Source organism: Coenobita brevimanus, chromosome 111, assembly GCF_032717465.1.
Source record: "Coenobita brevimanus isolate Jiangsu-jjx chromosome 111, ASM3271746v2, whole genome shotgun sequence".
Taxonomy (NCBI): domain Eukaryota; kingdom Metazoa; phylum Arthropoda; class Malacostraca; order Decapoda; family Coenobitidae; genus Coenobita; species Coenobita brevimanus.
In genome coordinates this window covers 32,676,807-32,691,953 of record NC_137064.1, presented here as the reverse complement: position 1 = coordinate 32,691,953, position 15,147 = coordinate 32,676,807, and the positions used below count along the sequence as shown (strand labels likewise).

General features: G+C 40.7%; 1 protein-coding gene across 2 annotated transcripts in view; it reads right to left on the bottom strand.

The window, feature by feature from the left end:
- LOC145417810 (uncharacterized) overlaps positions 1 to 15,147 on the bottom strand; it is a 78,859-nt gene that overhangs the window by 49,008 nt on the left and 14,704 nt on the right. For both annotated transcript variants that reach the window (XM_080286432.1, XM_080286433.1), the window contains exons 3-5: positions 13,678 to 13,947; positions 12,818 to 12,923; positions 8,748 to 9,350 (exon numbers count right to left, since the gene is read on the bottom strand). In XM_080286432.1, the coding sequence (XP_080142558.1) occupies positions 8,748 to 9,350; positions 12,818 to 12,923; positions 13,678 to 13,947 (979 nt within the window). The remainder of the gene's footprint in view (positions 1 to 8,747; positions 9,351 to 12,817; positions 12,924 to 13,677; positions 13,948 to 15,147) is intronic.

Here is a 15,147-nt window from a genome sequence, read left to right as displayed (position 1 = left end):
CAATGGAAGCCACGTGTGCTCGTTTTTTGTGAATAAACAGTGAATAAACTGCAATACCTCGCCACTAAACCATACGGGAATTTACAGTGTTGTGCAGTGTTAAGAAATTAGAATTTAGAGTGCAAAGGATTAACTGTCGAGTGCAAATTGGCAGTTGATACTGGCGGTTGAAACTGGCATGGTAAAGTTAAGAACAATGTGCAGTGTTAAACAATTATAACTCACAGTGCAAAGAATTAAGTGCAGCACAACACTGGATTACTGTCTGTGCTTCAAGAGCATTTTCACCACTGCCAAAGCCTTAGAGAAGGCAGCCACAGATGTGCTGTAAGTACCCTGGCTGAGGTACGGTCACTTCTAATTCATCATTCTTTGGTTCCTTTTCATTCATTTCATGCTTTATGTCCATTACTAGTGTGAACAGCGTCTTAAATAGGTTTAAATAGGTGCTATGCATGTCCGGTAGAGAATTATTTAGGTGGCTTGCAAAGTTAGGCTGGGTTAGAGTCCTTAAGTACCACACCAAGAGCCAGAGGCCCACATTCCGAATGGGACCACATTCCGGATGGGACCACTTTCCAGACATGCCTTAGGCTCTATTATGTCAGATAGTAGAGGGATTACTGTATACATATATATATATATATATATATATATATATATATATATATATATTCATCCATCCATCATCCAATCCTACATTGCCCCATGAGGAGCATAGAAGCCCAGGGCTAGGCAGTTGGTCCTGACATTTAAGATGAGAGTGACCAGCCTCACTCATCCCTGAGTGACATTACATGAGCAATCAACCCCAACCACCCCTCAGATATAAACCTTCACCGGCTCAATCCGATTGGGGCGCAATAATTACCCACTAAACCACCAGGCGCCAAAATTTGGTTATATGGTTACCACCCAGCATAGTAAATGGTTTCCTGGTGCACAGGAAACCATTTGGCTTGTCACTCAATGTAGAGTCACCCACAGGCTGAAGGAATATATATATATACAGTACACCCTCATTTTCGACGGGGGTTAGGTACCTAAGATACCCGTCGATACCTAAAACCGTCGATACCGATTTTCGTCTGGTCAGGTACCCTTTGTTTATATATTTTAGTATCCCTTCAATCACTCGTATGTAATATGCAGTTTAGTTTTAGTGTTTCTTAGAAATAAATTAGTTAGGCAATTGAAAAACTGAGTATCATAATAAAACTACTTATATTAAGTAAAGAGTTATGGAAAAAATAGCATAATCTCTGATGTTAATGCATAGTGGTCGTACACTGGACCTCAACTTGTAAGGGCTGCTGTATCATCACTTCTCTCTCCACTTATACCTCACTCCATCTAAAAATAAAAGGTGAAACCAGCAGTTGTAGCCATCCATACGTTTACATAACCGAGTGTGTAAAAAAAAAAAAAAAAAAAAAAAAAAAAAAACGAAAGCAGCAGTGGTGGTCATTCATACGTTCTAATAACTGAGAGTGTGAGGCAAGTGTTACGTTAGATCAGCTGTTCGCACCGATCTTCACAACACACGCGTGGTGCTGCTAGCTCATACCAGAGAGACCACGCTCTCCTATTTACTTTCATTCTCAAGAGCTTCCTTTCATTCTTGATATTCCATTTCTCCCAGACCTAAATTTTCACGACTGTATGGCAGTTTGTGCTATCAAAGATGAATCTTAGCCTAGCTTTCACTAGGATCTACTTTTAGGAAAATTCAACTCTCCTTAATCTCGTATATTTCATATTTAATCTCTGCTTAACTTTTGCAAGAAATATCCTTTATTGACAAAAAATCCAACTCGTCTTTAACATTATAACAAATGATACAGGAGCATGGGATTTATCATATGTCCTGCTGCATTACCACACAACAGCACAGACACACGATCTTTTGCTGCTTTAAAGCCTGGCGCACTTTTCTCCTCCTTCGAAATGTACGTTCTTTTAGGCATTTTCTTCCACCACAGGCCTGTTTCGTCCGCATTAAACACTTGTTCAGGCCTGTACCCTTTCTCCCTTATAAGTTCAGCAAAGTCACGTGGGTACGATTCTCCTGCTATCTGATCTGCTGAAGCTGCTTCACCAGTCATCCTAATGTTATGTAGGCCATACCTTTTCTTAAAATTCTCGAACCAGCCCTTGCTAGCTGCAAATTTCTTTTGCCTAGAAGCACCAACATTACTAGGCCTATCACCATCGTCATTACTTTCATCACCATCATCACTATTTTCACCTGCCTCACTTTCATCACCATTATCTTCACCAACACCACTGCTTTCACCAGCAAATCGAGCATAGAGTTGTTTTGCTTTGTTTCTGATGAACTGGGAGTCTAGCGGCACGTGTCGACGGTTTAAGTCCTCAATCCAAATATTCAGTGCCTTTTCCATTTTCACCAAGGCATCATCTCTCACATGCATCGTTACTTTAGCCGATCCTGGTGTGCACGAAGCCAGAACATCTTTAATGTCTTTTTCTCTCCGTTTTATGCCACAAACACTGGACTCATTCATGCCATACTCGCGACCAACCGCTGCATAGCTCATTCCACTTCTAAGTTTTTGTAATATTTCGTTCTTTACTTCCAAGGTAAGTACTTTCCTTGCTCTCTTAGCTGCCTTATTTCCAGTTGGAGTGTTACAAGGGCGCTTCGGAGCCATGATGATCACGAAAGCACGATAGATGTGGCCGAACACGATATGAGAACAGACAAACGTGTACTGATGCTGTTGTTTGTTGGGTCGGCGGGAACATGCCGCGAGCAGCCAGAGACACCTGGCGGGATGGCGCGCAAACTTGCTAGGAGGTGCCAATACAATTCTTTATTTTCTTATTCTTTTAATAATAATAATTTAACTCCCAGCAGAAAAAAAAAAAACGTCGATAATCAAATTCGTCAATAAAAAAAACGTTGATAATGAGGGTGTACTGTATGTATATATATATATATATATATATATATATATATATATACATCGTTTCATTTTTAATGGCTCCAACATGCTTGCATGCGTCGGCCTTGGTCACCTAATGGCAGCTCTCTATGCTGCACGATCCATTGCAGCCTCCCTGCAATGTATACACCCACTGCAACTTGACTTAGGGCATACACACAGAATTGCTATGGGAGAGTTGTCCGTCTTTGCTTTGTTTCCACCTCTGCCATGTGAATTTTGGGGGCAAGAAGTAACTGGCAACTCCTCTGGTGTTGGCAGGAGGTGGTGAGACACTCAGCACGCAACTCCTCTGGTGTTGGCAGGAGGTGGTAAGACACTCAGCACGTTAAGTGCTTGCCCAGAAGCGAGAGTGGGAGTATATGTTCCCGTTCCTCCGAGCTTTGCACCTCCCTCTTTTTTCGTAAGCATCACTTTTGCCCTGTTATTTTCCTAGAGTCAAGTTGTCATGCCTGGAAAGTACTGCTGAAAGATGAGAGGGTCCATATCATAGCATGGAGGCAGGATACTGTCCCTATCAACATGATTTGTAAACATACTGGATGTGCAAAGTTGACTGTCATGAAGAAATTTGCTGCAGCGCGTAGTCTGCCACCTGATGTCGTACCAGAGCACATGCATGGTGATGGAAAGAAAAGGACGACTTCCAGAGGTACAGATATGCTTCTGAAGAGGGAAGTAATCAAGAATCCTCAAGTGACAGCAGCAGAATTGAAGAGAATGCATCCCCAGCTGTTACAAGACATCTTAATTCGAACTATCCAACACCGCTTGCAGAAGGAGCTGGGTTTGCCAAGCCACACCTCAGCCAAGACCCCGCTTCTCACTGACCGCATGAAGAAGCAGCGCATTCAGTTTGCCAAGAAGTATGCACACTGGACATTGGATGGGTGGAGAAAAAGTTATGTTTTCCGATAAAAGCACATTTCAAGTGTTCCAGGTGCGTTCTGCCAAGGTTCGTCACCCTGCCTCCCGTGGTCGATATGACCCTGCTTACACAGTGCCGACTGTTAAGCACCCACAATCTGTAATGGTATGGGGGTGCTTCTCAAGTGAAATGAGAAAGGGAGACCTCTGCTTTCTTCCTAAATATGGTACTTGATGATGAATGGTGGCTGGTACATTCAAGTTCTGAAAGATCATTGTTAAACTTTTTTGCTATTCATGAGTGCGACTTTTTCATGCACGATTCAGCTCCATGTCACAAACCAAGAACGGTGACAAAATGGCTTCAGGATAATCGGACCGAGGTCCTCGACTGGCCTGGCAACAGTCCGGATCTAAATCCATAGAAAACTGCTGGGCAAAGATGAAGAAAATCATGGCAGAGAAGAAGACACCCAATCTGGACAACCTCAAGACTGAACTGACAAATGTTTAGTACCAAGAAATGTCCTTAGATTACTTTAGAGATCTAAATGATTCCATGCCAAAATGCATCCAACTGGTCCTGAAAAACAAGGGAAACATGATTTTATATTAACAAATGGCATTTCATCAACAAACACTGTGATATATTATGACTTCTGTGTTTTTTAATACCTTGTGGGGGGAGGTCCTAAGTCAATTTGCGTAGCTGTATAGATAGATAGATATTATACACTACATTTTTACAGGGTGTCCTGTGAGTTAAGTCCAAAACTTTGGAAATGATAGATGAGTGAACTCTAAGCAAAAAATGTTAAGTGAACACGTGGCCAAATCTCAACCGTTACGGAGCTACAATTACTGATGAACTTATGGGGCGAAAACAGTCTCCTTCATAATTCCCCCATAAGGTCATTATTAATTGTAGCTCCATAATGGTTGAGATTTGGACACATGCTCATATTAACATTTTTTACACAGAATTCATTAACACGTTACCCGCGTATCGGCAATATGAGTTCTCTCCCAGGCCGTGCTTCATTTCAGAACTCTCTCCCAGCAGTCTGCATGGAGCTATCACAGCAAGAGGATTTATGTCACTTTACTGAGTACCAATGAGGGATATGCCTTCATAAAAGTAGTGCGTCACTGGTGGCCCAACACGTGGTATCCTGACATTTTCTTCTCATATTGCATGATGCACCACCGGTGGATCACTAAGGTAGTGTACTACTTTGGCCCAGGTAGCACAGTCTCCGCTCACCCTTACCTGGCGCTTCCATTCTCTTTGGTTTGTTACCATCTCATTCTCAGTCGTGAAGTTCCAGGTGGCACTTAGCTATTTAGGTGGTTGAAGGAAATCCAAGCAAAGGTCCAACACTACCTTTTTTAATTATCATCTTGTTTCTTGTTCATTTTTCCTCCTTCTAATCTCTTCACTGGCCTTCTAAAAGTTTTTGCATCGCTGAAGACATTGTTTCTTGCAACCAAGCATAATGATAGGTGGGTATGTTGAATGCCATAATGGTAATCATCAGTATCCAGCCAGGGATAATTACAAGTATTGATTATAATTAATCATTTATAATTATAAAAAAAATTCTAATAACCAGAAACATCCAGCACTTTTTTTTTTTTTTTTTTTTTTGTAACAAAGTAAATGCAGAACTGTTCAAAACAAGAGTGGTTACTCCATTTTTTCTTCCCGTAAAAAATCACAAATATTTATCATTAGTAAATTTACTACTACTTTTTTTCAAGAAAAGTGTATTTGCATCTCATGGCCCCAGTTCTGAAACACAGGGTTATTTTTCAATGTTTTTGTGCAATTAATAATATTTTTTGACATCTAAATGAAATGTAATAGTCACTACTGGAAGTCTGATATATATTCTCTAACTAAATAGGCATTTCTCTAATCTTATATCATTATCTTATTCAACACGTCTTCGACTGTAGAAGCAGCAACAAAAAATCTGCCCAGCCAATATTTGTGAAGGTGAAGTACATGAAATAGTGAAAACAAATAATTATTTATTATTGCACCATCAGCGTATCAACACGCTAGGAAAAAAGACATCAAATGGTACACCAGTGGCTCAGCACGCCGCTAACATGTTAATCTATCATTCCCCAAAGTTTTGGACTAAATTCCCAGGACACCCTGTATATCATCACCATCATCATCCGGACCTCCTTTCCCATCCTAGGGCAGGGTGAGTTGTCGCAATGTCCAGAGAGCCCAAGTTTGCCAAATCCAATTGGCTACACTTCCATTCACTCAACATTCAAGCCCCCAGAATCCTGGCTCTATCTTATATGCCAGAAACATTCACCACATTCTGCGCCTTCACATAAACGTATCTGACAGCGCCTTCACATAAACGTATCTGACAGAGTCAATCCAGACGTTGTCACATTAAAACAGGGTGCCAAATCCCTGATCGTCTACTTCTCACAACATTCATCCAGCCAGCTTGATGTCGTCAGTTCCCTAGCCTCATCGACTTCCATACCTCTCTTCCTCACACACTCATCCACCTTATCTCTCCATCTTCTTGGACTACCTCACCTCCACACTCCTTCACATTCGTTCAGATATACCTTTTTCACCATTTTACTGTCATCCGTTCTCTCCACATGACCAAACCATCTCAGTACACTCTCTTCGATTCTGGTGTCCACAGACTTCCTCACTCCACATCTTTCACGAATCACATTATTTTGTATCCTATCCACTCTCTGTACTCCACTTACATTCCTGAGCAGTCCCATTTCCACTGCTCTCACTCTTGACTTTTCAATTTCATGCCACACCACAGTCTCACATCCATATGTTAAAGTTGGCACTAACACTCCTCCGTGTATGCCTCGTGCAGCTGCAACGCTCAAGCCTCTGCTTCTTATCAAGGCCTTCATTGCACCAGCTACTTTCCTTCCTTGTGTCACTCTACTTTCCACCTCTTTTGCATATTTTCCTCTCTTCTAACACTGTTCCCAAGTATTTGAACTCTCTCACCAATGCCAGTCTCTCTCCACTCACTGTAACATCACACTGGGAATCATCATCTTTCTCAAAAACCATTCATTACAAACACTATCTCTCTCTCCATTACTCATGCTTTTACATCACCCCATCCATACATATATTGAACAACAATGAGGACATCACACAACCTTGAGGCACGCCCACACAGATCATGAACCATTCTCTTAGATGCCCATTAACACCATACACGTTTCACTATCATAAAAACTCTTCACGGCTCCTAGCAGCTTACCATCCTCACCGTACATACGCAAAACCTTCTACAATCCTTCTCTATCTACTTTGTCGTATGTTTTTTTCTAGACCCATGAATGCTATAAACACCATAGTCCTCACAAGCCTCTTACACTATCTGTCTCAGTACAAACATTTGATCTACACATCCTCTGCAACTCCTAAAGCCACCCTGTTCATCACTCACTAGGACTTCTGATATCTCTCTTACTTTCTCTATAATAATTCTTCCATATACCTTTCCTATGACACTCAATAAACTTATGCCATGGTAATTCTTCCACTCACTTCACTCACTTTTATTTTTGTAAAGTGGTACAACCACAGCCTTTTTCCACTCTGCTGGCACAGTTTCACTCATCCATACCTTCTTACGTACCTCCAACAAGCACTTCATTCTGCTCTCTTGACTACACATAATCATCTCTACATACACCTCATCAACCCCAGTTGCTTTCCCATATTTCAGTCGCTTCACAGCACTCTTCACCTGTGCAAGGGTCATGTTTCCTGGCACTGCATTCCTTCTCTGCACACCCCCAAACCCAGTCATGTTTACAGTGGCTCTGCTCTCTCTATTGCCATTCATCAGGCTTTCAAAATATTCTTTCTATCTGGTCCTTACTTCATCCCCATGGGTTAATAATCCACCACCTGCATCCTTCACACCTTCACATTTCTTTCTGTTTTCACTTCTGCATTTCCACACCTCTTTCCAGGATAACTTTCTATTTTCAGTGTAGTTTGCATTCATTTTTCTTCCTAGATCATCATTTTCCTCCTCCTTTTTCCTCTTCGCTAGTCTCTTTACGTGCTTCTTCCTCTCACTATATTCAGTTCATATTTCAATTGAACCCCTGTCCTGTAACCAGTCTAGCCACTACTTCTTTTCCTCCACTGCTCTCTTAACCTCTTCATCCTACCATGCTGTACCCTTCTTCTTTGTTGTTACTCTTGCCACACCAAACACCGCTTTAGCATTTCTAACTAAGCAATCCCTATATGCATTTCACAGGCTATCCAGATCAATTTCATTCCAACTTACTGATTCTAACTCTTCCCCTGCTTTGGTCTTGTATTCATCTGCCGTTTCTTTGATCCTCAGCTTTTCAACTTTCGGTCTTTCTCCCTGACTGCTCTCTCTCCTGGTCCACCTCACTCCTCTCAGATTGATCTTGCATACCACAATCTTATGAACTGACAGACCTCCACATCATCCACTCACGGTCCTCATATATGTATATATATCATCATCTAATTCTGTGTTCCCCCATGAGAAGCATAGGAGCCCAGGGCTAGGCAAGTTGGTCCTGACATGTAAGATGAAAGTGACCAGCCAAACTCAACCCTGAATGGCATTATATGAGCAACAAACCCAAACCACCCCTTGGATATAAACCTGCACAGGCTCAATCCAGTTGGGGCACCTTAATTACCAACTAAACCACCAAGCATCATAACTTGGTTATATGATTACCACCCAGCATAGTAAATGGTTTCCTGATGTACAGGAAACCATTTGGCTTGTTATATTCATATACATAGAGATATAGATAGATAAATAAATAGATAGATCATTAAGGGACAAAATAAATAGATATTCACCGTGCTGTACAAGTTGCACCTACTTTGTGGCCTGAGGCTTGGCCCAGGACCATATTGAGGAGAAGACTCGGCTTGCGAGTTGCCACCACCAAGCTTGGGGAACTCCCGATGAAAAAACTGCGACTGTTGGACTGAGGAGGACTGTGGGGGCCCACCATCCAGTGGGTGTGGTGCACCTGGGGAGCCACCAGAAAGGGGCACACTTCCTGCTGCACTGCTCCACGGTTTGTTGCTGTTTGGGTTGCTTCCATTGCTTAGGCTTGCAGTGGGAGCCTGGGAACTGCTGTTGTTGGTGGTATTTGAGTTGTTTGTGGGAGCTGGGGAGGGAGTGAGACTGGGAGTGATCAAGTTGCTCCCACTGGCTGACTTGCTGAGTAAGGGATTGGTGTTGCTGCTGCTCATCAAGCTGATCGTACTGGTTGTGGGAGTACTGGTCGTGGAAGGTGAAGCTATGCTGTTTGCAATCGGGTTGTTGTTGATGCTTTTGTTTTTGTTGTTTATGGTGGTATTGGCGTTGTTGTTGCTGTTGTTGTTGGGCATGGTGGTGTTGCTGTTGGTAATAACTGTAGGGTTGTTCAGATTTATGCTGCTGTTCCCACCATCGAGCACTGGGCCTCCACCAATTACTGGAAAATACAAGCACACATTATATACCAGGCATTCAGCTGATATTAAAATAATTACTATCACCTTTCTGGTTCAGTTCTGAAAGGAAAATTATTGATATACAGTCATCTGCTTAACTGCTGGTAGATGATTCAGTACTGCTGGGATGTGAAAAACGAAAAATTTAACCCCTCTCAGGCTGATTCTTTGTAAGGTAGAGTACCTCCCCTAGGTCATTGTTTTATAACCAATATAAATTGTACCTTACATGAAGCTTGCAGCTTGGCCCATGCAGACCTTCTTTGTGTCTTATATGAGGTCTGCAACTCAGTGAGGGTTAAAGGCTGGTAGACTAACTTTAGAATTAGCTACATGGAAAAAATTATCTAAAAGTGTAGCTACTGCATATTGGAAAACACAGAGTAGCGTATTTGAAAGACATCAAGATGGACCAAGACGTAAGACACTGGAACAGAGAATGTGACAGTAATACACTAGAAAGCACTCAGAGAGAAAGCATACCTCTGCCAATGCCAGATTCGCATCCGGATCCGCCCCAAAATTTAATCAAGTCTTATAAATGGCCCATGGCCCACCCTTCAACAAAATTTCACTGAGAACTTATACTGTGCGGGTTACATAGCATCAGGATCTGGATCCACCCAAAAATTTAACCAATTCTTTCTTGGCCCATGGCCCACCCTTCCACAAAATTTAATAGAAATTCATTGTGAACTTTTGGAGATATTGTGTGGACAAAGAAACAGACTGACAAACATTGTTGAATAAATAATCTCCTCCAACTTCGTTGGCGGAGGCAATTACTTTAATGGTATACAAAACAAGGATAATGGCATACACGATAAACTGAATGACAGGGATGGAAGCTTGGTCACTGGGGCATTACATAATAAAAAAGGGGCTGAAACTAAGAGCAAAAAAGGAAAAGTTACATGAGCTCTTTTTTGTGGTTTACTCTTGTTACTTCTTGCTATATATATGTACAGTACAATACTGATTCTACAAAGTGGTTTGAGACCACAACCTTTTTTTTCATTTTTTTCAGAAAAGTAAAAATAATACCCTCAATATTTAGAGTAAGAAATGCTATCCTTAACATCCACATGGTCTAAGTTTGACACTGTTGCTGAATCTGCCTACAGCAGCACATGACAAATGGCCTACTGCGGTTTTGCAGCATTAATTCAAATCAAAGTACAGTATGTCTTGCACGAAAACTGGAGGAAGAAAATAAGGAAACTGTCCTAATATCTATATGACAACTCCGTGCAGTACCAAAAACAGAAAATAATAATACAGTACTAATAACACTAATAATCATCATCTCAGTACAATCTCTTCAGTTCTGGCGTCCACGACTTCCTCACTCCACATTTTTCACAAACCACGTTATTTTGCATCCTATCCACTCTCTGTACTCCACATACATTCCTCAGCAGTCCCATCTCCACTGCTTTCACTCTTGACTTTTCATTTTCATGCCACACCACACCACAGTCTCACATCCATAGGTTAAAGTTGGTACTAACACTCCTTCATGTAAGCCTTGCACAGCTGCAACACTCATGCCTCTGTTTCTTATGAAGGCCTTTATAGCACCTGCTACTTTCCTTCCCTGTGTCACTCTATTTTCCACTTCTTCTGCACATTTTCCTCTCTTTTCTATCATTGTACCAGGGTATTTGAACTCTCTCACCATTTCCAGTCTCTCTCCGTTCAGTGTAACATCATACTGGGAGTCGCCAATCTTGATTACCATCATTACTCTTTTCTACACTTACTCTCAAGGACGACGCTCACAGACATCAGCAGAACTCCGCATTTGAACTCTTGAATACTGTATAATATATGACTGAAATTTGTAATACTGAACTGTACTGAAATAAGATTATATTTCATCACTTGCTTTCGGAATGCATTCTCCCACTACCTAGGCAATTCTTAAGTTAACCAACTCAATTCTTATGATAAACAACTCTCCATCTCAGAGAATTATTGTCAAATTATTACAATCACATTTTCCCACTGTAATTAACTCTGGGATGGTTTGTAAGTGTTTGGTAACATTACTGATTAAGATAAAAGCATAAAATTAATTATTTTATACAATTCAGAAGTTTTATGAACACGATGCCTGACTTAAGGGTTTGAGTGGACAGTTGTTATAAGTATTATGAAGGTACATTTGTTTTTCTTATATGTCTGATTTTTTTATATGTTTTGTTACTTTATATGAGCAATAACATCCCAAAGTTTTAGTAAATTTGGTCAATTATTTTTACAGAAAAAAAAAAATACTGTATATGCGTTAAAAAAAAAAAAGAGAGAGAGAGAGAGACGCAAGAAATGGGAAACCAAGGGAAGTGTGTTCATCTGATCTCTATGATATTTGGTAGTTTTACTAATAAAACGCTCATTAATGAATTGCCCTAAAAAATTTTTAATATTCTTAACCACTGCTTAACAAAAAAAAAATTCCCAAAATGTCTATGTATTTATCCCAAATTTTACCCCCTTTTGGCCATGTTCAAAAAATCATTACAGTCATGTTTGTCAGTCGTAAAAATACCCCCGCTAATACAAATACACCAGTCCTGTATGAGACAGCCCTAGCATGTATTCAATATGGACGGTGGGTGTTAGCGCCGAAGTGGTGACATGTGAGGTGTATGGTATGTAGGAGGACTGCTGGGCCTTCTTGATAGCAGGCTGTGAAGCCTATGCCCAGAGTCGGGAGAGAGAGAAAAAAAAAAAAAAGTCTGAAAAATATGCACAAAATGTTGCCCTTTCATTTCTCTTTTTGTAGTTATTTTGCTTTTTGTCTTATGTTCAAAACTAATGGAGTTATATCACTCCAAAGGACAATAAGTTTAGTTCCGAGATATCACTCGTTTTCTGTTGACTTGCAGTGTCTGTATGATTAGAAACAACTTAGGTACTTTTTTTTTATTTTGTGAGTTAGGATTAGGGATGGTTATGAAGAGCTAGAGCGTGCTGGAGAAGACAAAGTTGGAGAAAAAGACGTAGAAAGGTTGGGGGTTGGCAGGTGAGAGGGGAGGTGGCATGGTGGAGAAAGAACTGCCGCATCCAACACGTTTTTCTCCCATCGAAATGGCATCAAATTCTTCTCTGCTGCTTTCTGACATTGTAGTAGCTTCTTAGATGGTTGCCCCATCTTCAAAATGTGTGCAAAAACAATGAGAAATGGCTAAAATTAGTGCCGACTAAGAACAGGTTATCTTTGATATTTATTAAACTTAAAATTGCAAAAAGGTTCACTTACTGGGTGGTATATGTTTCAAGGCACCACATTTATGCACTCATGTGTGTCTGCGGAAGTTGCTCATATTCACAACCATCATACCCAAAGGTGCTGATACTTTTTTGGGAGGGTGTACATGCAGCACTAGCTAATTAAAACATTTAGTAAGCATAATAATCATAAAAATATATATACTGTATATACCTGGAGGTTGAGAATTTGGAGTGGAGCTTGCGCTGCCTCCATGACTGCTGTTGGTCGATACTTGGCCGGCCACATCCACACTCGTAGGTGCCCCTGCCCCGGGTCCCTGATATTATTAAGAAAAATATAAAAAATAATGTACAGATATTACTATCTCAGCACAGTTAGGTCAGCATTATATATATTTTAGGGGGAGCACACAAGTCTGCTATATACTATATAAATTGTCAATTTATTTTCCATTAACCCGTGGATTGTGCAAGTACCCTTTTTTATCCCACCCTGTAGTGTTCAAAAAATGAAAAAATAAAAAAAAAATAGTTTTTGTTTATTATAAACTTGAAGATAAACATCCAGGGCATCATCTGGTGAATATGAAAAAACTCTCTCCCTCCATCTTTGCTCAGCGCCATGCGGAAGTTTGTGTAGGGATGTAGTGAAGAAAAAAAAAAAAAAAAAAAATTGTGTACTATAAACTTGAAGATATACATCCAGGGCATCATCTGGTGAAAAAGAAAAAAAATCTCTCTCTGTCTTTGCATAGCGCCATGTGTAAGTCTGCGTAGGAGTGGAGTAGTTAGCGGTAATGCACAGCCACTGGAAGGTTAGCAGAGCCTGAGCTGTGGCTCACAACACAACGCTACCCAGCCTGAGCTCTGGCTCGCAATCTACAGGTTAATATCTGCACTACTAATTTATCAATTTCTCCCTGATATGGCTGCGATATTATGGAACACGTCAAGACAGACAATTGAGGAATTACTGCATAAACAACAAAGTTTACTTGCACATGAACACAACTGTCACTATTTCATTACTAATGCAAATCCTGGGAGACTAATTTGTACATCCTGTCTCACCTTGGGAGTGAGATCTAGAGGTGGCGTTGGTGTGGGTGTCACTTCCTGAGGAGTAGAGGACCCATCGGGGGTCATCTCCTCCGCCTTGCTGCCCCATCCTTGACCACCAGCAGGTACCAGGTTCACGTTAGGGTCGTTACCACTGTTTTCAGCCTTCAGACTTGGCAAATTAGCAGGTGGGGGAACGCGCCGCACAGACGCCACTTTACCCAGGCTTTGCATGCCATGTTTCTGAATTACAGTTTTCTGAGTTGTTTCGATAGATTTACCCTGCACAGCAAGAGAAAAATAAGAATAAATACATATCTCTTATGTAACAGCAAAAAGGTATGCTACAGGATGAAAAAGCAGTAACAGAGGACATGCCAAAAGAAAGTTCTGATATTAACCGATAATAGGTAAGACACATATACCGTAAAGATGAAGCTAAAGATAACTCCTGGACACAAAATACAATGCATGGTAGAAATAATCAACTCCAGCCCTATCCCTGTAAAAGGGCATATATTTAACAAGCTCTACAAGAAACTACTAAAAGCAATGACCAACAGTTGCTTTTCGACTGTCCTAACTCCCAATTAAAGAAACAAAAGACAAAATTATTCTCATGGAGTTGAGAGGTATATGAGAGGGAAGGGGGGTAAAAGTTTGAGGGAGGGCAGCAAAATGGCAGGGGACAAGGTGACAAGGTGGCAGTATGTTTGTGGCCACCCCTTACAGAATTAAGGTGTCTGGCTAAAGACAGACACGGAAAGGTCTTCACAACACCAACCACTCAACTTTACTGAACCAATCTAATTTCCACTTTCTTCCCCTATTTACCCCTATAATCCGCTTCCTTTGCACATTAACCTATCATTATACTACGAATATCTTCCAACAATTAGTCTCCTCAACAATCACCTTTGCTGAGAGATCTTACTAATATTTACTCTCAGACTTCAACAATCACACAACTCAGAGAATTGATTATCTACAGATACTGATCTGAAACATTTTATCCCTTAACATTCATAAATACATTCCCCTTTCCATAACCATATTTTGTTTCTTTACAAGTTTCTCACTCACACTGATACTAAACCTTTCATTAAAATATCCATCTACACTAACTCATGCTAAATCATAACACCAACAGCTCACACCAGTTTACATTGACACCAAACACACAAAACACCTTCCGCAATCCCTACCTCTGCACCTGTCGTATGCTTCAGCCAGATCCTTAAATACCTTAAACTCTTGAAGATTTCTCCTTACCAATTTTTCATACTGTCCATCTAACACAATATATTTGGGCGCCACAATCGTAACACTTTGGTGACCATCCTATTCATAACTCGCAAAGGAGTTACTGGTATCTTACAGATCAACTGTACATCATCATTATTCTTCTATGCACCTTTTCCACAACAGATTATTTCAAAACACTGTCTGCATTTACTTCAATACTCTAGTGCAGTGGTTTCC